Source organism: Cupressus sempervirens, chromosome 10 (genome assembly GCF_028749045.1).
Source record: "Cupressus sempervirens isolate cs-2001-9-10 chromosome 10, ASM2874904v1, whole genome shotgun sequence".
NCBI lineage: Eukaryota > Viridiplantae > Streptophyta > Pinopsida > Cupressales > Cupressaceae > Cupressus > Cupressus sempervirens.
In genome coordinates this window covers 440,297,552-440,320,773 of record NC_143127.1, presented here as the reverse complement: position 1 = coordinate 440,320,773, position 23,222 = coordinate 440,297,552, and the positions used below count along the sequence as shown (strand labels likewise).

The following is a 23,222-nucleotide window of genomic DNA, read 5'->3' as shown; positions in this document are numbered from 1 at the left end:
TAGATTGGGTTATAAAGTAGCTGAAAATGAATGATTAGATTTTACCCATGATATTGCTATCAGGATTTGACTGTGTGATTTTGAGTAGAACGCATTGACCCATGTTTGACCCATGTTTCATAAGTAGTGATTCAACATGAATCCATCTCTCATGAGAATAAATGAAACACTTACCACTCGTTGGATCTAGGTGATGCTCAAAGGGGTGAAGCACCTGGACTTCCTAGGAGGTCACCCATCCCAGTACTACTCCAACCTGAGCGTGCTTAAACACAGAGTTTCCTCCATGGTTAAACCCAAAGCTTGCAACCCCATTTGCAAAACCTTCACCAAGTGTTGTGCCTTATGAACCATAATAAATTATTACAAATGAATCAATACATATGTGACAACACTAAATTGAATTGCAAGTTATGTAGATAATTGTTTTCAAAAACAAAAAAATCACTATGGAGATTCAAGATTATTGATCTTGCTGTGCTTTTAGAGTTGAAGATAACAAAGCTTTCTTGTTCATTTTCAAAGCACTCTTTATATTGCAGGGTGTGGATGAAAACAAGATGCATAATGATTGATCTAAGGAACACATGGCTTGTAGACTTTTCCAAGGAAAAACATTTATCAATCGTAGATACTGATTTAATGGAATTTTATTAGTCTAAAGTTTTTGAATAGAATTGTGTAAGTTTTTTTTTTTTTTAAATGACTTTTAAAAATATTGTTTGTTATAGTTAGGATAGTCACAGAAAGAAAAATACTTACATGATTAAATTTGAAAATATCAAATTAATATTATCATCTACAGAAACTCTCTACATTCTCAAAATCATAAATATATTTACTGTTGAACCTTATAATCTTAAAGAGCTGTTTTCTTTATTATATTTTCGTAACTATAGCTATTATAACCTCCTAAATCATATACATTCAGATATTTCTTTTATTTAAGAAAATGGTAATTTGAAGAGTCTATTTTATTTGAAGAAATCTCCAACATTTCCAAACTCAGAGACATATTTCTTAGTGAAATCTCAAAATTTCAAATGACCATTTCTTTGGTTGTATTTTCATGATTACAATGATTGTAAGCTCAACAGACATGTAGCTACATTTTTCTGTTGTTCAAAGAAATTGTAATTATAACAGTCTGTACCAGTCAAAAAGAATTTCATCATAAGACTCTCTCCCTTATCGAAATGATCTTACAACTGATAGAAAATCCTCCTCTAGAAAATGTTTAATCTCCCCAACTATGAGGCAGGTGTAGACTTCCCAACCTGTATCTACAGTCCATTCCAAAACCTTTTCCAGTCTTTGAAACTTAAATATATTTATACTTATACTAAAGTTTTTCAAACACTCACATACACAAAAAGAGTCTATAAAAAGTAACTGTGAAAAGCAGAGCAATCATCAACTGAAATGCCCAATCTCAGAAAATGCTTGCAAGTTATGCTAACTGGCTTTACACAATCCAGAAATGGCACAAAATTGACAGCTGAGATATTCTGTAAATTGGCTGGTTTCCTATGACTCCCACAGGCAAGAAACTCGGCCTAACAATTTTTCTTTCTCTTTCTGAATTGAATTCAAAACCTTCTGAAAACGTTCCACAGAACAGGGGAGCTTGAGAGGTCCTTTCTGATCAAACCCATAAATCTCCCCTGCCTCCTTGAGCAATTCAACAAAGTAAGCACTCTGCAAATAATTTATAGGAACAACAAAACGTTCTTGATCTTCTCCTACATATACCGTGAAACAACCCTTGGGAGCCATTTTACTCTTGCCCCTCCTCTCAAACATAAAAGTATGGCAGATCAGAGGATCCAACTCCATCTTTTATGTCAAATACAAAGATTTGTTGTAGACCAAATTAAGCAGATTTTGTCGGCAATTTGGAGCTAGGGTTTCTAGGGTTTCCTAGGTCAAGTACAAAGATTTGTTCTTGACCAAAATACAGAGATTTTGTTGGTAATTTGGCGAGTACAGTTATGGCAACTTGTAGCCCCATAACTTGTATTTAAAGGTGAGGTGAACGTGCACTTGCAGTAGGAATCCTCGTCAACCCATGGATTTGATATGAACCGAATCCATAGTGAAGAAGCCGGTGAAAGCAACCAATGAGGGATGAAATTTGTGATACTGATTCAAAGTAGTGATAAGAAGCTTTTAGCTAGGACAAGAAAAAGTAAAGCAGCATACCTTTTGAGTGTCCTCATCCGTACGAGATAAGCATAGAGAATGAAACTGGGGTATGGCCGCCTGATAAAGAATGATACCATTCCAGGAGATAGTGACACGCACCTTCTTCCACTTTCCCTGCCCAAGAAGCCCTCCCCTTAAAGCATGCTTAAGTACATGGACAATGCAAATATAGTTTAAATGCTGAATCATCAAGTGCAATGGCATGACGGTGGGGATCTATGTTTATCATTAATGAATATTTTATGTTTTCCAAAAGTATATGCATTCTAAATTTCTGTTGGCAGTTTTAGAATTTTTTAAAGTTATGGTCTTCTAAGTGTTGTACATTAGCAATAGGGGAAAGGGGAAAAATCCTGGTAGTCGCTTAGGCTAACTTCGTTTATTTAGGGGAAAAGTCCTGCTAGTCGCTTAGGTTAACTTCGTTTATTTAGGGGAAATGACCCAGTAGTCGCTCAAGCTAACTTCATGTACCTACAATTCTTAATTTGTATGTCAAAATTTATTGATTTTCTGGGAACCTCCCTGGGTGAGTGAAGAGCTTAAAGCTAACCTTTCAGATTCCCCACATTTACGAAGCTCTCTATAAAACTCATAGAGTGTGTGGTGGACTATAAGGGTCATTTGAAAACATTCGCTTGGAAACTGTTATGTTCACTCCCCAATAGCCGCTCAACAAATAAATAGTACTTTTTGCACAAATGGACCAATCAACAACCAAGAAAGTTTTAAAATGATCAACTATCAGTACATGTGTGATCAATTATTAGTACATGTGCTATCATTTTTGGGGGCTTCTTACGAGCAGTAATTGGCCTTTTTAATGTGGTGGACATTCGAACATGGATGACAACTGACTCATTTACCCTAGATCTCTTAAATTGTAAGTTCAATTTTGCTGATTTTTTGGGTGAACCTTTGTTGGTGAGTGAGAGCTTAAAATTAAGATTTTGGCTTTTGGGTATTCATGAATCTCTCTATAGAAATAATGGAGCACAAAGTGCTCTAAAAGTGCTAGTTCAAAACATTCACTCGATAACCACCATGTTTTGCACCAAGTAGTCGCTCACTAAAAAATGTCAATACTTGTGGTTAAAAGTCCTAGTAGTCTTATGAAAAGTCCCAATAGTGATGCACAAATGGAGCAATCACCAACCAATTAAACCAAAAAATGATCAACAATTAATACATGTGTTCTTATTTTTTAGGTTGTAATTGGTTAGTATCTATGCCAAAAACAATAATAGCTATCAGACCCCCTATCAATAATGGGGTACTTTCATCTAATTATTTTATGTTTTTATTAAAAAATATAAATTTATGTTGAAAGCCTTTTTTCTATTTTCTTCTAAGTATTGTTAGAAAAGTGATTCACTTTTTTCATAATTATTATGCAATTATATGATTTTATTGAAGGAGGTTTGTGTATGTTGAGAGTATTTTATGTGCAAAAGAATAATGGACTAAAATAATAACATCCAAAATAATCAAATGTACTATCAAATATGTTTAATATTTATTTATATTAATAACATCAAACCAAGGGTGTTGTCCTTTCAAAATGAAACCCAAAGGTGGTTCAACCATCACAAACCCAATATTAACAACACATCAACAACTAATTAACATCAAAATCAGAAACAAAGTCAGGTAGCATAATACCATAAACTATTATAAATCATAACAATAGAAACCTATAAACTACTATAAGTCTTAACAACGTGAAACTACAAATTGCTAGACATAACAATATAAAAGAAAAAACCACAAGAAGCAAAATCTATCATGAGGTTAGTTAAGTCCATGGATCTAGCGTTTAGTAAGGAACTTGAAGAGTTGCTTGTAGTTTCCCTCTACATGCATCCTTACTAAGGACCTTTTTCTACATCAAGAATAGTAAGGTTGCAGAACTATGCATAGCCCTCAAGTTGGATCTAGAGATGCTTATCATTTTCTTTTCCATCTTCTAGACCTTTTTCTTTATCACTTGAAGCTCCCTTTTTGTGTTCTTGCACTCCATGCACATGCCCTTGACACTTTCCAAGCTTTTCTCATCCTCCTGTAATATAGCATCCTTAATAAGATTTATATGTTTGGTTTAATGTTATTTGAGATATATATTGAAATGTCATTAGTAGACTCTACTAAGCTTTCCTCTTTCCCAAAGTCTCATCCTCCTTTAGCAAAAATATCATCCCTCCTTCCTCAATAGCACTAACTCCTCACTCAACATTTTCCTCCTCTTTCAAATCAAAGTCAACCAAGTTATTTATCCTCCCTTTGGCAATAGAATAAATTTTCAATATGTTGGAGTGTCATGGATTTCTCTCACTATTGTTGCCATCCTCTTGCTAATAAATTATCTCATAATTGACCTGACCTCCTTTATGGCCACTTTTGGCTTCTTCACCAGAGGGAAGGGCTTTTAATATTTTATTTTCTTGGAAACTTTGGAGTTAGAAACCTATTTCGTTTCTTATGTACAAGGTTTTAGGGCCCCTTCAAAACCTATTTTATTAATAAAAAACTTTGGAGGTAGAAACAAAGTATGGTCACAAAGACCTTCAACAACCATATTATTGGTAAAGGTTTTCAACGTGCTAGAGAAAAAGGTAATTTAAGCAGCTCCCAAGTAGCATAGGCATTTTTCTTGCCAGGGCCTAGGGATTCAATTAATTTAGGAGATGGGGAACAAGTCAAACTAGGGACTTTAGTAAACATTATTTCCTTAGAGGGGATAAAGGGATAGGTGAAAATTATAAAACCTAGATAACAAAACTTGGTGAAGGGGAATGAGTATTTTATCTCGAGTCCTAATAGTTTCAACCACATCTTTTACCAAACTTTCCAAAGGATTGGGGAAAATTGAAAATAGATTTAACTATGGTTTTAAAAATAATTTACTAGGGGCATACAATGAAATTAGTATACCTTGAATCTTCCCTCTAATAACCTTCATGCTCATCAAATACACCTAGGTCTAGTAGGAATTAATTCTCCTCTATCAAGGCCACCATGAAGTTTAATTAGTCTTTTACTCTCATAGAATAATTGATTTAGATGATCAATGCTCACAACTCTATTGGTCTTCTTCCATTTGTACCCTTTACTCAAGAGCCTTATTGCTTTGGCAATAACCTTCTCATTAACATCAAATGAGATGTCACCAATAGTCACCTTTCTATCTTCTTAGGAAGTGGGGAATTGGATAGAAACACTTTCATCAAAACCATTTATGAACTCCATAAATTGCGAAACTCCTCCCCAACCACAAATATGACAAACAATGGTATTTTTTAAACTCATCACGGGTGTTGGGATTAATGCACACATGATCCCACACATTCTTTGAAATTTTGCAAGTAAAGTGATATAAGAGAACCCCTCCCAACACTTGGATTGACCATTCCTCACGTGTTTAAGAAAAACCACTATAAAGAATGAGAACATAAAATAGGATTTGGAGATCTATATACTAGAAGAAAAGTGATTATTCATTAGCATCCTCAATGATATTAATTCATGCAAGCAATTCATCTTAGTTCTTGATGAAATTGTGGGCAAGGTTTCTCTTGTGTGAAATCCCCTTCCCCAAAAATCTTATCAAATACTCATTTGAATTTCTATTGCAAGGCATATCAATATGCTTTTATTGCATCATTCAATGTCCCTTGATAGTATGCACATAGCCACCACCTTTACCTATAGGATACATCAACCTCATACCCTTGTGATTCATTTTAATTGGCATTCAAACCCCTCCAACTAGTCCACCTAATTCTCTCCAACCTCAAGCTAGTTGTCATCTTCTTCATCAAATTTGAACCACTCAATATTTAAATATTTTCCTACCAAAATCTTTTGGAATAATATGCACAATTGCCAAGAAATTATAGAAAATAGGTAATATAGAGAAGAGTCCACAAAATTCATGAACACATTTTTGTCATCATTATGTTTAGTAGTTGTTTCTATTAATGTTATTGTAGCTATCATCAAATTCCTTTAGGCTAACATAAATAACATAGATATCTAACTGGCCCATTAGTGTTATATGTTTATATGAGATGACTCATTTATATGAGTCAATTTATTTTTTATTATGTGAAAAATAGGTTTTGAAGGGGCCCCAAACCCCTTTCCATCAAGAAATTAATCAGATAAAACATTAAGCCTAACAATACAATTATGCTAGAAGAGACCAAAATCTAGCATTAGAAAAGCCAAGAACCAACATCAAGAATGACAAAAATCCAACACTGTAAAAGATACATAGAAAGAAAAAATAAAATTAGACACAGTGCATGAAAACAAAACAAAAACTAAGAGGACCAAAGACACAAACCAGCAAGGAGAAATCACAAAATTAATGGGGTTAAATTGGAAGAGTGGTGACTTTGGGTGAAGGGACACTTCCAATAAGTATGAAGGAAGATTAAATCTTCATTTTTTAGAATCAAACATACTTGCAATCTTGCAATATATCATATTTACAAAAGAAGTGCTCAAGGAGATGATTGTTGTATATCATTTATGGTTGGGAGGGAAACAATGATATGAGTCACTACCAATGGTTAAATCAACATACTAAAAAACATGGCATAAAAGCATCTTTGTATATGGATCATTTTGGTGCTAAGTTGTGCCTATGTTCTGGGGAATTTTTCTACAAACAACACAATAAAAAATGATGTTGATTCCAATCAATCCAAGTTCTGAGAATAATAATGGTATCTTCATTATCTATGTATCTAGTTGTGGACAAATGAATGATATAGATGAAAAATATCAAGTATCATTTAGGCATCACTATCAAGGATTATTGACCACAACGAATAGTTAGTTTATGTATAAAACCAAAGTTGATCAATGTAGATCTGATGATAGTATTGATGCGAGTCAATGCAATATGAATTCATTACTTTCAAGTGGTGAGGCTTGATAAAGTATGGAATATTTATTTGTACTAGTATCTGACCATACTTGACCATAAATTGGATATGCAAGGGAGTCTTTGTGGCTTGCAATGTTGTTTGAGCCAAGATTTTTGTGGACAATTAGTAATAGAAGTTGATATACTATTGGAGAGTTGATTATAGTATTATTGTTAGAAAGTAAAGTCCACGAAGATAATTGAGAGGGGGGACGGGGGGGTGTGAACCAGTTATCCAACTATTAAAATGTTTATCAATCTTATTAATCCTTCACCATGTAAGAAATATAACCAACAACCATAAGAAGATACACATACACAATAACACCATATTTGTTAACTAGGGAAACCCTTGATCAGAGGGAAAACCTTAGTGGGGATGGAACCCACAAAATGATGTACTAATATAAAACTTCCTTGTAAGAGGATGGACTTTATCAGGAGCCAATCAAATACATTCAGTATATATCAATCTTTGTTAGGAGACTTTGAATTCTTGTTAATTAGGAGTTGTAGAAGGCAGAAGGACCCAATGCCCAAACAGCTTCAGGAAAAGACTACCGAACACATTGTCCAACCAATCTCTATATTATTCCTTGCAAAATAATAGAAATGGAATAACTCAAACTCCTCTCTCCTCTTGACTGTACCGAACCTCTTTAGATCTCAATTCTAGATCTTGAGACTTGTATCCAATAATCTCTTGGATCGCTTACTCACATTTACCAAGTACTTCACTTATCACACACTTGCTACAATTCATTTCTCACTTCATCACAAGGAAACTAACCTTCCTTTACACCATATCCTCAAAATAATTCCTTGATTTGGTCTTGAGGCTTTCCCAATTAATTATAATAGAACCTCATTAAGATATTACAATTCATTGTATCTTTTCCCAGTTACAAAACACTGTCAGCTCACATTCTTTACAACTTCTCACACGTGTGACCTCTAAACTTGTGCACTTGCTAATGTCATCATCATTAGACTATATACTATCATTGCTTAACTTTTCTTGGCATGATTCTATCCTTGTTAAGAGATATAATACAAACATCATAAACCACTTCTTAGGTACTCTATTTGCATGACACTGTCCTCTGTAATTCTTGAATATATGTCACATGTCTTTGGCTCTTTGCATGCACACTTTTTCACTTCATCAAGACACAATGTGAGCATATCCTCAATTGCACTTGATCTCATCCTCAATACATGGTCTATACAACCTCATTCTTTGTATGCTACTGTGCAAGTCTTTACAGAAACAATACTATGTTGACATCAATGACAAACATAGTCATGAATGAAATATGTCAATCATGCTAACAGTCTCTCCAATGCTTAGGATACTCCCCCAAAGGAATACCACTAGCATTCATGCTAACAATTATATCATCTTAAAATGGAAGAACCCATCATTTGAGACCTTTTAGCCCTTTTCCTTTAGTGATTTTATGGATGATGGATGCATTTGTGCTCAATCAACTTTGTCTCCTACTTAGTTCCTTCTTTCTTGGTTTCATTTGTGCTATTTTTTAAACCTCAAGGTTACCCCTTCTCAAGATAACCCCGATATAGGTTGACCTAGTAGACCAATACAACTATAGGTTAACCTAGTTGACCTATAGTAGTATAGGTTGATATTTTTGGTTATAGGGCCAATTTCATTTAGGGGACTTAGATTGGAAAGTTGGGTGACCCCATCTATTTGTTTTAATTTTGCGCTCAAAAAATAGTATAAAAGGAAGCCTAGGCATATCATTTTCATGTCCACATGCACAAATAAAATACCTTAAGAACTCTTAATGACACTCAATCTAGCATACTTTAAGGCATTTCCAAGGATTCAATTTAGTTTCAAAGGTTCAAGGATCCCTTCTGAGCATTTCTGCTTCAAGATCTAACATTTTTTTGGCCATCTAGAGATGAAATCTACATTTTGGCATTCATCTTCTTCCTCTTCCATTGTGCACATCCATGGATCCATGACTTGGTATTGGTGAGATCCATTATATTTATAGAGATTGTCTACATCTTGCATTCAAGATTCAACATCTACAACATTTTGGCATTTCAAAATCCTTATTGACAAGGGTTTCATCAAGAAAGATGAAATTAACCTCATGAGTCTTGACGAATTAATGATTTTTTAACTTTATTGTCATTGATTAGAAATCGATCAAAGGAAGGAGATGCTACAAAGTAAAATGGTCAATTGTAGAAGAGTAAACTAGTATGCACATATATGTTATGCCACCACCAGAGGACAAACAATGAGGATAGTTGATCACCTATCATCAATAAAATGAGTCACCATGGATGTGACATGACATGAGAACACTCAAAATGGATGTAATGGGAGAAAAGAACAAAGTGGCACAAACAAGAAAGGAAAAGTCTACACATAGGCTTACATAAGGATTAACAGGGCTACTAGTCTAAATTCTAGGAGTGGGGGTCATAGGTTTTCTGTGAATGGGTTTGACATGGAATTCAAATTTTGAATTCAAAATTGAGAGGGATATTTGTCATGGGTAACTGTTCCCTGACATCATAGAGTGCATAAAGGAAGTTAGACTTTATTGATAACAAGGTTGGTTGGTGTGAAGTAAAAAGAGAGGATTTTCTCAATAAAGTAGAGTGAAGTTTTTATTTTTCGAAGTGCAAGATTACAAATAATGCAATTGTAGAAGGTAGTGACTCAACAGATAGGTTGATCTAAACAAAAAAGTTAAGAAGTGAGGCTGAAGTACTCACATAGTAAGAAAAATGAAATAAGAAGATTTGAAATATTTTTAAGGATGCATAGAAAAAATCTATAAGGAAAGAGTGTTATTTTTAGATCATACACTTAGATTGCTTTCTAGCCATTGCATTTATTTGTATCTCTTAACAAGGAAAGATTCATTAGTAAGATTTTGTAGATCTTGTAACATGGTATCTCCCAAAAGGATATTTGTAAATCCTCTAACTAGGTAGCTTTCATAAGCTTGTGTAACCCTAGTAGGTTATATACATTCCTATGTATTTCTAGAGAAATAGTTGTAGCTCTTAACTGAGAAACCATTTACGTGCATTATAAGGGCTAGTGGATATATTATACCTACCTTGGTTTTCATCCTTTGATAGATGGTTTCCACATATAATTCCTTATTTCACTTTATGAATTCTTTTGTGTTTGAGTTTACACGCTTTTATCTTACTACATTTGTTATAGCTTCAATGGTTAAGTGCAGTTTATTTAGCTTGGTTAGAATCGTGTAGGAGAAAACCAATTTGATTGTTCATATTGATTCACCCCTCCTTCCCCTCTTAGTATTGATTGGGAGAAATAATTGATATCAAATATTAGACCCTTGTAACAACAAGCTTGACAGATTAAGGATTTGAAGAAGAAACTAAGGAAGTCCCTGATGAAGAGGAAGAAGCTAATGACAAATCTTAGTGAGAGTCAAGAGGTAATTGAACAACTAGAGGAATATAGGGGTTTTAAAGAACCAGAGGAAGCTGTATTTGACTTGATGACCGAGACTAATAAGTTCAAAGAAACCATTGATCAAATGAGAATAGAGAAAGAAGATATGACAATAGAAATGAGAAAATATCAAGTTGAGCGAGATAGTGCCATCTTAGAAAGAGATAAAGCTAAAACAATGAAGGAATTGAGCAATACAAATCCACAAAACCTAAAGAACACCTGCATGCAAGAACCTGTCATAGAGAAGACACAACAAAGAGAAGGAAATGGTTTGGCAATGAAAATATAAAAGAATATATTATCAGACTGAAGGAATGATTGAAATTTACAATTGATCAATCCTTATAGAAGGAGATCGTAAAACCTAAAAGGGAAACCCTTAGAGGTAAATATCATTTAATAATTAATATTTAATTATTGAATGGGAATGCATGTGCATAAAGGGAAATCTTAAGAAGGGAGTAAATGCAATTTAATAAATGAAATAAAATTAACCCTTTACTCTAACACACCCCCTTGAGATGAGCAACAATGCAACTACAAATAATGCATGAAAAAACAAGGAAACTACAATGCTGAAAGAAAACTTGGGTCCCGGCATCAAGACCTAATAAGGTACCCAATCACAAAAAAATATCTATGAAACAAAGAAATAGGGAAAACCACATGAGAAAAACCCTACTCCAAAAAGAGATAGAAAGAAAAAGCACAAGTGATATGTATCAAGAGACTCTCTCAAAACCATGAGTACAATGAAACCCCCCCATGATAGAGGCTTGAGACTCCATAGCTCGATCAGAATGGAAGAACTCCTATGTCAATGAAAATAACAAAGTGACTCCAATATGAAAGAAACAAAGGCACTAGACAAGGAGGATGAAACCCCTAAATGTAAGGTGAAGATGGAATTACCAGTTGATGCTCAAAGGAGAATGCATGAGAATCCTAAAATGGAATCTCCATTGGACGTGGGATAACATGTGTGTTGAATTTTTCATCTGAGAGGAGATGTGTGTCCTCTGTAACACCCCACCAAGGGATCCGAAAGAACTAATCTAAATTTTTACTAAGTTTTCCAAACAATTTCTTACTTATTTAAAGAATAACATGTACAACAATCATAAAGTAATGGAAGCAATAACATACAATCATACATAAGCAAACATAACATATTACATTCCTTAAGGATCCCAAAATGTTGAGTCACATTTAAATTTAAATAATACTAAGTCCAATAAATAACCCATCCACATGAAAGAATAACTACAAGTTCCATCCATTTAAATAATATACATTTGTTCTAAATGCCACTAGGCAATAATTTCGGAATGCACAATCATTCACTATACATTTCATAGGGTATGAAAGGCTGAAAGAGTATACATTTATAAAATAGATTACATAATCCCTTTTAGATACATGAAACAAGATACAATACAATAAGTAAAATCATCCATCAAATAAATATAACCATCCATCATAATACACAAAGATAGAATGAAAGGAAATGTAGACAAGGAACTCTAGCCACGACATCTATGGATGGATCTCAATGGTAAAAGTAAAAAACACTACCACTTGACCTCGTGGTAACCCAAAAAGGTCCACTCTCGTTGTGCTAAGGAGATAGTCTCAAGTCCCAAATAGGATATCAACCCCAAAAATCAAAAGTAATAACTAGGTCAAGGAAAAACCTAAAAGTAATCTAACTCAAAGGTTCTAAGATAAATCAACATCTAAACCCAGAGGCAAACAAAGACACGTAGGAAATCTATACTACTAGTGGGAAAGTGTCATCATACGAACCAAATCTAGGGTTACCCAGCTAGTCTTTTAATCCTCCAGCCCCCTAGTGACTCTATGTGGCACTAGTATCCGTTTGTACCGACAAAGCATACTAATGATGAATGGTCACAACCAAGCATCCTCTCTACTCCCATCCTAGTCTATACTAGCACTCAAGGCATGGGCACTCATAAAGATATAAAGACTCTTATTAGGTTCATTTTACTCTCATTTAGTGTAGTGTTTTCACTTATTAACTACTTACAATAGGTTACCTGTCAACCTCTTTAGGGCCTTGACCTCCATTGCAAGCCACTTCCCAACTTAACATACATATTACCTACCCTAGGCTCATAAAAGTCCAAATCAAAGAACCACAATTTTCACCTCATCCCTATACAAGTAACTGGAAAGCATCAAATACAATTCACAATAACACCTCAATCCTTTACAAGCAATTGGAAAGCATCACAAAAATGACTGATTGAAGACTTAAAGGTTAAGTCAAATAGGTCACACCATTCACCTCAATTTCACACAAGAACACTAGAAAGAAAAAATGAATAGTAGAACCAAACTCATCATAGAGCATACCAAACACATTACCATGGTTGAGTTTAAAAGATCAAGATCAAATCATCATCATGACATCACAAACATAGAACTCTCAAGCCTCTAGTAAATGTCTTAAGATTGGTCAATACTCTAGTCAACCCAAAACCAAAACATAAGATAACATACATATAATAGTGCAGTTTCATAGTTTGGTTTGATTTGAAGACACACAGTCTAAGTTAACAGTAAGGTTTAAGTTTTTGTTTCAATGTAAGTTTTCAAATATATAAGATTTATATTTTTTTACCTTACCACTTAACCCATTTCCCATATTTGAATATAAAGCACAATTGCCCTTATCTTATGAGATTACAAGGATTATAATTAAATATCCTAAAATAATTTAAAGGTAATTATTTATTAAATTATTAAAATAATAATTATTAATTTTCAAATAAAATAATTGCAATTTTATTAAAAATCAAAATCATTAATAATAATAAAGATAAATAAATTTAAAACTTTATTAGATAATAGTTTATTATTAATTAAACTTAATTAAACTAAATTTAATTAAATTAATTAATAATCATTAAAAACCAAAACTATATTAATAATATATTAATCATTAATTAATTAATAAATTATAAAATAAACTATTAATAAATATTATTTAAATTAAACATTAATTAAAATAAATTTTAAATAAGAATAAAAAACTCCCGTGGCTTATAATACTATGCCACAAGCCTGCACACTGCCATGGAAACTCTACTGTCATGATAGCAGAGTATAGAGTAGTGCCATGACAGTACATTTGCTGTCACGGCAATAGGTCTGCCTGCAGACCTTTAAAGGCCGTTGACAGTACTTGCTCTACCATGTCAGGGAAAAGAGAGATGGGAGGTGGGGGTTTGGTGGCCTTGTCTCCCCAATAATTTTTTAATTTAAAAAAAATAAAAAATTTATTGAATAACAAGCTCCCACCCCCCCCCCCCCCCCCACTTTAAATTTTAATATATATATTTATAAACATTGAAATTTAGTCTGATAGGGAAACTCAGATAAACTAGTCAAATTTTCAATCTAAAATTAATTTCACTTCAAAACTAACTATGATTAAATAATGATTATTCAATTAATAGAACAAGGGTTTCCTAAATTTCAATCCTCATATACAGATAGAGATTTGATATGAATAACAATAATTCACAAAGAGAGATTGAAAGATTCATCACAAACAAATTTTTAGAAAACATATTCAACAAACACAATGTAGATAGATATTTCAAAGAAACATAATTTATTGGGTGAATAAAATATAAGGCTCTACCTAGTTCTGATGCTAATACGCAATCACCTAAAGATTGTGAGAGAATTCTCTTCTCTCAAAACCTTCTCTCTAAAAAATCCCTTCTCCAAAAATCTTGGTCCCTGCAAAAAGAACTCTCAATCTCTGATATGGAGTTCTCTCCTAAATTCGGGGCACTGATTGTGCAATCACGCAAGGGAACTCGTTGATCACAATCTTTTTAACTCTTTATTAACTTTTTTGGATATTCTTGCACACTTTTTGGAAATTTAACTATCTTTAATAAATAAATTTATCTTTCTCTCTTTATTTAATTTTCGAAGCATTTTTTGATAAAATATTTATTAACTTAAGTAATAATAATATTTAGTATTTATTTAAAAATGATCTCCTAAATATATTATTATTAAATTAAATTAATATTATTACGCTTTAAAATTAGAACTATAATTTTCTCTTTAAATTTAATTCTTTTTATTTAATTAATTTCCTAATTAATTACATATAAATAAATATTAAAATTATCTTAATAATTTTCCATTAAATTAAATCATTAATTAATCTTTTAATTTGACTTAATTAAATAAAAATTCACCAAAGACCTACAAGATAAAATATGAAAACCCATCATAAAATACAACATACAAGACCAAACTCAAGGGTTATAATCACAAATTTTCATCATATGATGAATTTAGAAGGGTAATCATCTCAGATACTTTTCCTAATTTTCTAGGACAGTTGGTTTAAAGTTAAGGATTCAAACCCAAAAATTTATCTCCCCTCTCTTACCATTGAGATATTGCGATAGGGTACACCCATCCTGGCAATTCAGGGAAGTCAATACCTAGTACCTACAATCTGCATAAAATCCACGCATGTACAAACACATATATTCTAAGCTAAACATGCAATGGTAGGAAGTGTTGCATTACGTAGATCTCGACTAGCAGGTGACTACAACTCCCTTCCTTAACCACATCAGAAATGCCATACATAAAGAAAACACACACACACACACACACACACACACACACACCATACATATGCACTATGGGGTATGTATCCATAAGAAAACACATGTAAATAATCTATCTAACTAATCATCATCAAATAATTAAAATCACTATAAATAATCATCATTAAGGTATAATCATGCATACATGAGGTAACTAGTACCAAGTAGTCTCATCTTATAATCAACTAAGTATGAAAACAATATCCAATAATTTGAGAATATGCTACTAATCATCAAGCATAAACATAAACTGGCCTAAAAGAGTTTGGCAATAATAACTGAATGTCAATTAGGGGTAGGCACTACATCCTCTGATATATCCTCAATAGCTGCACTACGTGGCTAGATGAATGGAACTACAATGTTAGGAAATGCTAAAGAGTAATCATGTGCAATAGATGGAATATGAATAGGAGGTGGAGGTGTATAATTTACAACATTGGTCTTAGGAACAACACATAAGTTCAAGTGACCCGACTTCACCTCAGTAGTCTCTCGTGAATAAGGAGAGTGAGTCTCTAATAGTGGAGATGGTGGACCAAAATGAGAGAAAGAGTATTGGTAGGAAGAATGGTCAACAGTCCCTACAACAATAATATTTCTTGTCTCACTATCTCTGATGTGCACTAAATCTTGTGCAAACTCAACTCTCTTCTCTGTCCCACTATGTGTAATCTAAAAAATAAAGAGAAGGTTAGAGGAAAAAGATGGAACACATAGTACACCATGAAATGTACCATCATCAATGTAAATAGAAACTTTCCCACATATAGTCATAACAATGTTGTTCCCCATAAAAATGTGTAGAGTAGGAGAAGCATCAAAAGAAGAGAAAAATCTTGAGAAGATGCCATATGGTGTGAAGCACCTGATTCTAGTAAGCATCTAGAAGACTGTTGAGTAGTAGTTGCACATAGTGCATGACCCTTTCCTATGTCTTTACCATCCATCTAAAATGATGATGATGATGATGATGTATGAGAAGTAGAAGGAATATTAATATTTCTCTTTTGAAGGAGAGTTGTCAAGTCTAAAACCTGTTTGGCATAGCCATCTAACTTCTTCACATAGCAATGTAATTCATCATGATTGGGCTTATTACAATAAGCACACTTTGGTCTATCTGGCTTTAGTTTATCCCCCTTAGGAGGAGGTGGTCCTAATGTGATGTGAGGGATAGAATAAATCTAAGACTTTCTAGGATGTGACTTTTGTTTCTTCTCCTTCTTTCTAGAAGATGTCTGAGCTACCAATTCTTAAGTTTGTGAGCTTGTGAGAGAATCCAATTGAGAGAGCTTAGTTTTCTCTTGAGTCAAACGATCACAAAAAACCTCAAAGGATGGCATGGTAAATATAGTACCTAAAGAATCCATGGTGGGATGGAAGGTAGAAGAAAAAATATGAAAATTTCCATGAATCTTAGAAAGAATTAGGTAAATGCACTCAATGTCTGTCTTGGTTTTCTCACAACCCTGCAATAAAGATCTATGTCGTTTGAAATTCATCAAGAAGTTCTCAATGGAAGGAAAAGAATCCAGTATAAGAGAGGTAAGCTCTACCTCAACTTGAAGTGCCCCAAACTCAGTCACTATACCAAACAAGTTGTCAAGCTTGGTCCACATAGCTAGAGAGGTATTGCATCCATTAAGATGAAACTATAAACTATCAGATACCTATAAAGAAATCAACCCCATTGCTTCATCCATCTTGTTCCTATATTGTAGGACCTTGAAAGGCCTTTGTAAAATTGGTTGTACTACATCTAAATAAGATCACAACCATTTTTACTAGAGAAGCCCTATCATCAGGGACTTCCATGTGTGATAGTTATGAGGGGTTAGAAGTTCTAGATGAGAAGAGGTCTTGACTGTTGTTTTAGAAGATGTTTGTTTGTTTTTTTTGAAAAAGTTTTGGTCTAGCTAGTAATGTAAATAATAGAAACAATAATACAAAACACCCCCCACAATGAAAAAACCAAACACCCAGATGCCAAAAGGAATGCATATACAAGAAAAGAGAAAAAAAGCTTTAGTTGAGTATCACAAATACCTAGAAAATAATAGTAGTCATAATAATAGAGAAATGGTTAGTGCTTAAGAAGATATTTTTAGGGCTTCTTTTAGATAAAAAAATGGAGTAAAAATGAGCAAGTTATGCCCCCCAGAAGATAGAAATCACCATTTGACTTCAAGAAAACAAACAGGTACCAAACTAGAAAAAAATCTAAAAAATACCTTAACTAGCATGTCTGTCCTAGAATCAACTTTTTGACGATATATTTTTTTTTTTCAAAAAAAGATACCATATGCTCAATTTAGAGACAAAAAACTGATAGGGCCTCTAGAAAGCAAAATGAAAATTTTTCAAATCCCCACAAAATTGAAAAGGGGGCTAAAAAATGGCCCTCGACCTCCCATGTGACCATATTCTGGGTGGTGGTGGCCCATTAGCTACGCGTGGGTGGAGGTGAGGTGGCAATAATGATGGAAGAGGTGAGTTGTTAGCACGACATGAGCAGAGGCCAAACTATGGTTATTGGAGGGCATCATTATCTTTCTAACTACCGATGGTGACCTCACTAATCACAAGCAAAAAATGTTTGACCCCTGGGTGGTTAGTTAATTGTTGTCCAAATTTGCCCCACCAAATTCAAATTCAAAAGTTAGCTCGTCCAACAGCTAGTTGCCCAGTTTAATATTATTTAATTTCTCGAAAATAAAAATAAAAAAATCAAATGAAAAACTTTATGTTATTTCTTTATTTCCCTAGGTTTCATTGCCACCGGAGTGCAGTTTTCCTTGCTGTTAGATCTACCATGATCTACGGCCCCCGCTTCCCTGCAAGATGAAGATGCAGTGGTTGTGGAGTAATTTTAGTTAGAGGACATCTCAGTTATGCCTGAACTATAAAGGAAAATTTTGCAAATTTTGTAAAGGTCGACCTTTCTCTATTTTCTCTATTATTTCTCTACAAATTTTCAGTGTAAATTGCCCTCTGCCTCTGAACTGCATGATTTTCTGTCTTATCTCTTTTAGCCATTGGTGTGAAAGTGCAAGAACTCTTTGCCTCCACTAGTGTTTTGTGGAAATCTGTAATCTGCATGATTGTATCTCCTATTGGCCAATGAACGATAATATAAGTGAATCTCTCTTTCCTTGTGTCATTCATCTTGGTCTTGTGATCTGCATGTGATTATTAGATTAAAGCAAGTCTAAATGTGTATATCCTTAGTTTCATTCTGGTTCTATAGTGCATGTATGGGCAGAGATTGGTCTCAACACTCTATTTTGGTGCATCATCTCCCTAGATTAGAATAGGTAGATTTGCTTTCTTGCATCTTCTTCTCCCTTTTCCCTTCCAAGAGTAGTTAGGTGCACCCTAATAGTAAGAGGAAGCCGACCTTCTCTGGAGATTCAACCTCACAGTTCAAGTCCCATAGCTTGGAGGTTATTTACATGTTTCACTAGGTTGTCCTCATGCATAGGCTTTGGACAAGGTTGCAAACCTCAGTGACAATAGTTTTTGGAACGCTCGGTGGGACGTATATCAGAAGATTTCAAGTCTACTAGTGTCAGAAGGAAGATTAATACTGAGGAGATAGTTCTGGCCTCAGTATTCAGGCCTTCAAAGGGTTCATTCTTCAAAGGACTTGGCAACTCTGAGCTTCAAACACATCTAGTTCCAGACGAAAGTTGCAGTAATTCATGCCAGAGCTAAAACAAGGGCATCTTCTAGAGGTAAATTCCAGTACCAAGAGCTTTTATTTTCAAATCCTAGAAGAGGGATGAATAGAGTATCTTTATCACCAGTTAGGAGTGCAATAGTAATAAATACCCCTACAAGATCTATCTCTACTCCTCCTACTATTAGATCTCAGCTTAGATTGCCATCAACACATATCAATAGATCACTTGTCTATATGGCATTTCCTAGAGCCCATACTTTTGCCACCTTTAATGGTGGAAGTCCTCTTTTGTTGGCCCAAAGACATGACATACCAATAGCTACACTTAAAAGTATACCAAAGTTTACTGGTGAAACTTCTATCTCTCCCTTAGAGAACATTCAAGAGGTTGTCAATATTTTTAATATCCATGGTATTACAGAAGATGATGTTGCAGTTAGGCTTCTAGCCTCATCCCTAAAAGGAAAAGTGCTACAATGGTATAGAGGTTTGGCTCATGGTTCTATAATAGATTGGTATGGATTAGGAGCTGGATTATGCAAACACTTTGAGGATGAAAGTGACCATTTGTCACTTTTAGAACAGTTGACTACTATAAAAAGAGCCCCCCATGAATGTATGATTGATTTCAACTATAGATTTCAAAAGACATGGGATAGAATACCTATTTCGGTGAAGCCTACCCATGGTAATGCCTTCTTGCATTACCTTAGAGCCTTTAATAGTGACATTGCCACTACAATCCAAACTATGGGAGGGGATACTTTACCTAGTGCTTATGAAATAGCAATAAGGGTAGAAAACATATTGATACAAGGGGGGAAGTTAGCTCCAAGGCCTCCTATGCCCTTCTTCCCTGATGTCCCAAATCACCAACCAGAAATGGCTCCTCTTCCCACAACTTTCATATCACAATCCCTTACCCCAACCCCTCAAGCTTCTACATCTTCAAATGGGATGGATGAAATCAAAGAGATGATGCAATCTATGATGCAAAATCTAGAAAAGAGATTGCAAGGCCAAGAAAAGAAGTTGGAGGATAGTTTCTCTGTGATGTATAAAATGAGCAATAAGGTGGTGACCTTGGAGAGACAACAAGCTTAAGGTAGTAAAGCTCATCGATTGCAACATCAAACTCTAAACAGTGGTAGGCCTCCAAATCAAAATTATGGGAACAATTATTTTGACCAGAATAGACAAAATAGTCATGCTTCAACTTCAAATGCAAGTCAAAGTAGGACCATAGTCTCCCAAAACAACATGGCCCAAGACCATGATTTTTGTCCCTCATATAACTTCTCCTATGCTAGTTGCATGTGTTAAAAGGCTGAATCTTATTTGGCTTTGACCATCCAAGAGCTTGCAGTAGGACAAGAATACAAGGAGGACTGATTTAAAGAGGCCTCGTATATGCAGGGACAAGGAGATTGCTCCTTTATGAATCATCAGTTGGAGGAACATTGTAATGTAAACTAGGATTCCATTGCTCACAACACTAGGAGCAAAAGAAGAGCTATTGAAGATGCTTCCCTTCCTCCTCTTCATCAAGCCTCAAATTCAAATGCAACACCTCATGAGCAATTAGCAGTAGATGATCAATCAAATGCCTTCTAGTAGCAAAGGCAAAATAATGTTAGAAAGGATGTGAATGATCCTCTGGTGGTTCCATCTCAACCTTCTACAAGGATGGCTCCCAAAGCTTCTACCAAAGTGCCCTCTACTCCATTTAGTGTGGTAGAATAGATGAAGAAGAAAAATGTGAATATTTCCATGTGGGATGTTGTTGCTGCTATACACATGCAAAAGAGGTTGTTGCAACAAGAATTGGAAAGTATTGAACCCAAGGATCAGCCACCAAACATGGAAAGTGCCACAAGCCTAGTACAACCATTAGATAGGAAAAAGAAAAGAAAAAAGGTTAGACATCCCCCATTCTATGTTTCTCTGATTATAGGGGATAAACTAGTCCACAACTGCATGATTGATTCAGGGGCTAGTAGTTCAGTAATGCCTAGGTGTGTTGCTGATGCTTTGGAGATGAAATATGAACCCATTGTTAGGGATGTGTTACAGTTGGATGGTAGTACTATCAATACTATAGGGATCCTTAGGAATGTAGAAATGGCCCTACATGCATGCCCTAGTTGTACTGTAACTCAAGATATATCCATTGTTGAAGTCAAGCCACATTTTGCCATCTGTCTGTCAAGGGACTTCACTACCCAAATAGAGGGTTACATATCTTTTGATTGGTCATATATTCTTTTTAGAACAAGATATGGAGCTAAAGCTTCAATCAGAGTAGAGCCTCTAGCCCTCCATCATACCGAGCCCTACACCCCTAACCTCATCAACATGAATTGCACTATCATAGAAGTGGATGAGAATGACATAGTAAGTGAGCCTGCTACTTCCCTAGCAGAGATACCTGATTTTCTCTTAGATGAATGGGATAATGCATATCAGTTTGATCCTATGCGAGAAACCCTTGAGACAGGCCTCAATACATACTGTATATTAGAAAAGGATGCTCTCATTCCCAATCTTGTAGAAACTAAAGAAGATATAAGTGGTATATGTAGTATGCACTTTGATGGCTCAAGAAATAAGAATGGGTTAGGGGCTAGTGTGATGTTGGTTTCTCCTGCACAAGTAAGGTATTACTTCTCATTCAAGCTCTAATTTAGTTGTACTAATAATGTGGCCGAGTATGAATCCTTGATTCAAGGTCTCCTACTTGCTCAAAAAAGAGGAATCCAAGTTTTAAGTGTATATGGAGATAGTGAGGTGGTGGTTAATCAAGTAAGAAATCAGAATATCACCAAGAATGGTTTGCTCAAGTCTTATAAACATAGGGTATGTGATTTTCTTTAAGGTTTCAAGGCAATTAATATTCAAAGCATCCTAGAAAAGAAAATAGATATGTTGATAGACTTGCAACAATAGGTGCATCTTATGATGTGCTAGGGAATCTTGAGGAGAAGAAAGAGCAAAAAATTAGAGTGGTAGTAAGGCTTGCCATCCCTGACATTAACATACATTGGCAAGTGTTTGAATCCGATGAACAAATTGTGAGCTTCTTGTAGAATGAAGCAGAGTTTTTAGAAAGAAACTAGTCAAGATTGTAGGATCAATATGGGGACCAAATTATTAATCTCAGCTCCAACAAATTGTCTAAAGGTATCATTACTTTAGAGAGTATTTTTAACCCTGATGACCAAGCAAGAGGTAGAGTCATGAACCTAGCTATTGACGAAGATGATCACACCCCAGTCATGATTGCTGATGGAAAGTCCTTAAAAGTGGGGAAGGTATGTTCTAAAATTGAACAAGAAAATTTTATTCATCTATGTCAAGAATTTAATGATGTATTTTCTTGGACATATGATGACTTAAAGGGCTTTGACCCAAGGTTGTTTCGGCATACCATAGATTTAATTGATGATGTAAAACCAGTAAGACAAAAACAAAGACCAGTGAATCTTAAAATTGAACCCTTAATGAGAAAGGAGCTGTCCAAATTGATTGAGGCCAACATAATTTTCCCTATTAAGCACTCATCATGGGTAGCAAACCTTTTCCCTGTGAGGAAGGAGAATGGAGAAATTAGATTATGTGTGGACTTTAGGGACCTTAACCAAGCTTCCCTTAAAGATCACCATCCTCTTCCTTCCATGGGGCAGATTTTATCCAAGGTTAGTGGTTCAGAGAGATTTTTATTTCTTGATGGGTTCTCTGGTTATAATCAAGTGTTGGTCAAGGAGTCTGATAGATACAAGACTACATTCACTACCAAGTGGGGTACCTATGCTTATTGTAAAATGCCATTTGGACTAACTAATGCAGGTGATACATTTCAGAAAGCAATGGAGATGGCCTTCAAGAATATGATTGAAAGGTTTGCATTGGTTTACCTTGATGATATCATAATGTATTCAAAGAATGTAGATGATCATTTTGGTCATCTCAGATAGGTATTCTTAAGGTGTAGAGAGTTTGGGGTATCCCTTAACCCATGCAAATGTGTCTTTGCTACTAATCAAGGAAAATTATTAGGACACATTGTATCTAAGGATGGTTTAACCATTGATCCAGAGAGAACAAGAGAAATACTTGCCCTTCCCCTTCCTAAACATAAGAAAGTGCTGAAAAGTTTCCTTGGTAGGATAAATTTTGTGAGAAGATTTATCCCTAATCTTGCTAGCATTGTGAAACCCCTTACATCTATTCTCAAGAAAAGTATGGTCT

The 23,222-nt window shown here is 34.6% G+C and overlaps 1 protein-coding gene across 1 annotated transcript; it reads right to left on the bottom strand.

Annotated features, from left to right (window-relative positions):
• Positions 1-1,379: 1,379 nt before the first annotated feature.
• On the bottom strand, positions 1,380-1,836 carry LOC149534599 (auxin-induced protein 15A-like). Its single transcript, XM_089806045.1, has 2 exons — positions 1,597-1,836; positions 1,380-1,508 (listed from the first exon to the last, which is right to left on the bottom strand). Exons 1-2 carry the CDS (start codon positions 1,834-1,836, stop codon positions 1,380-1,382), a joined length of 369 nt encoding a protein of 122 aa, XP_089662171.1.
• Between the last annotated feature and the right edge of the window lie 21,386 nt (positions 1,837-23,222).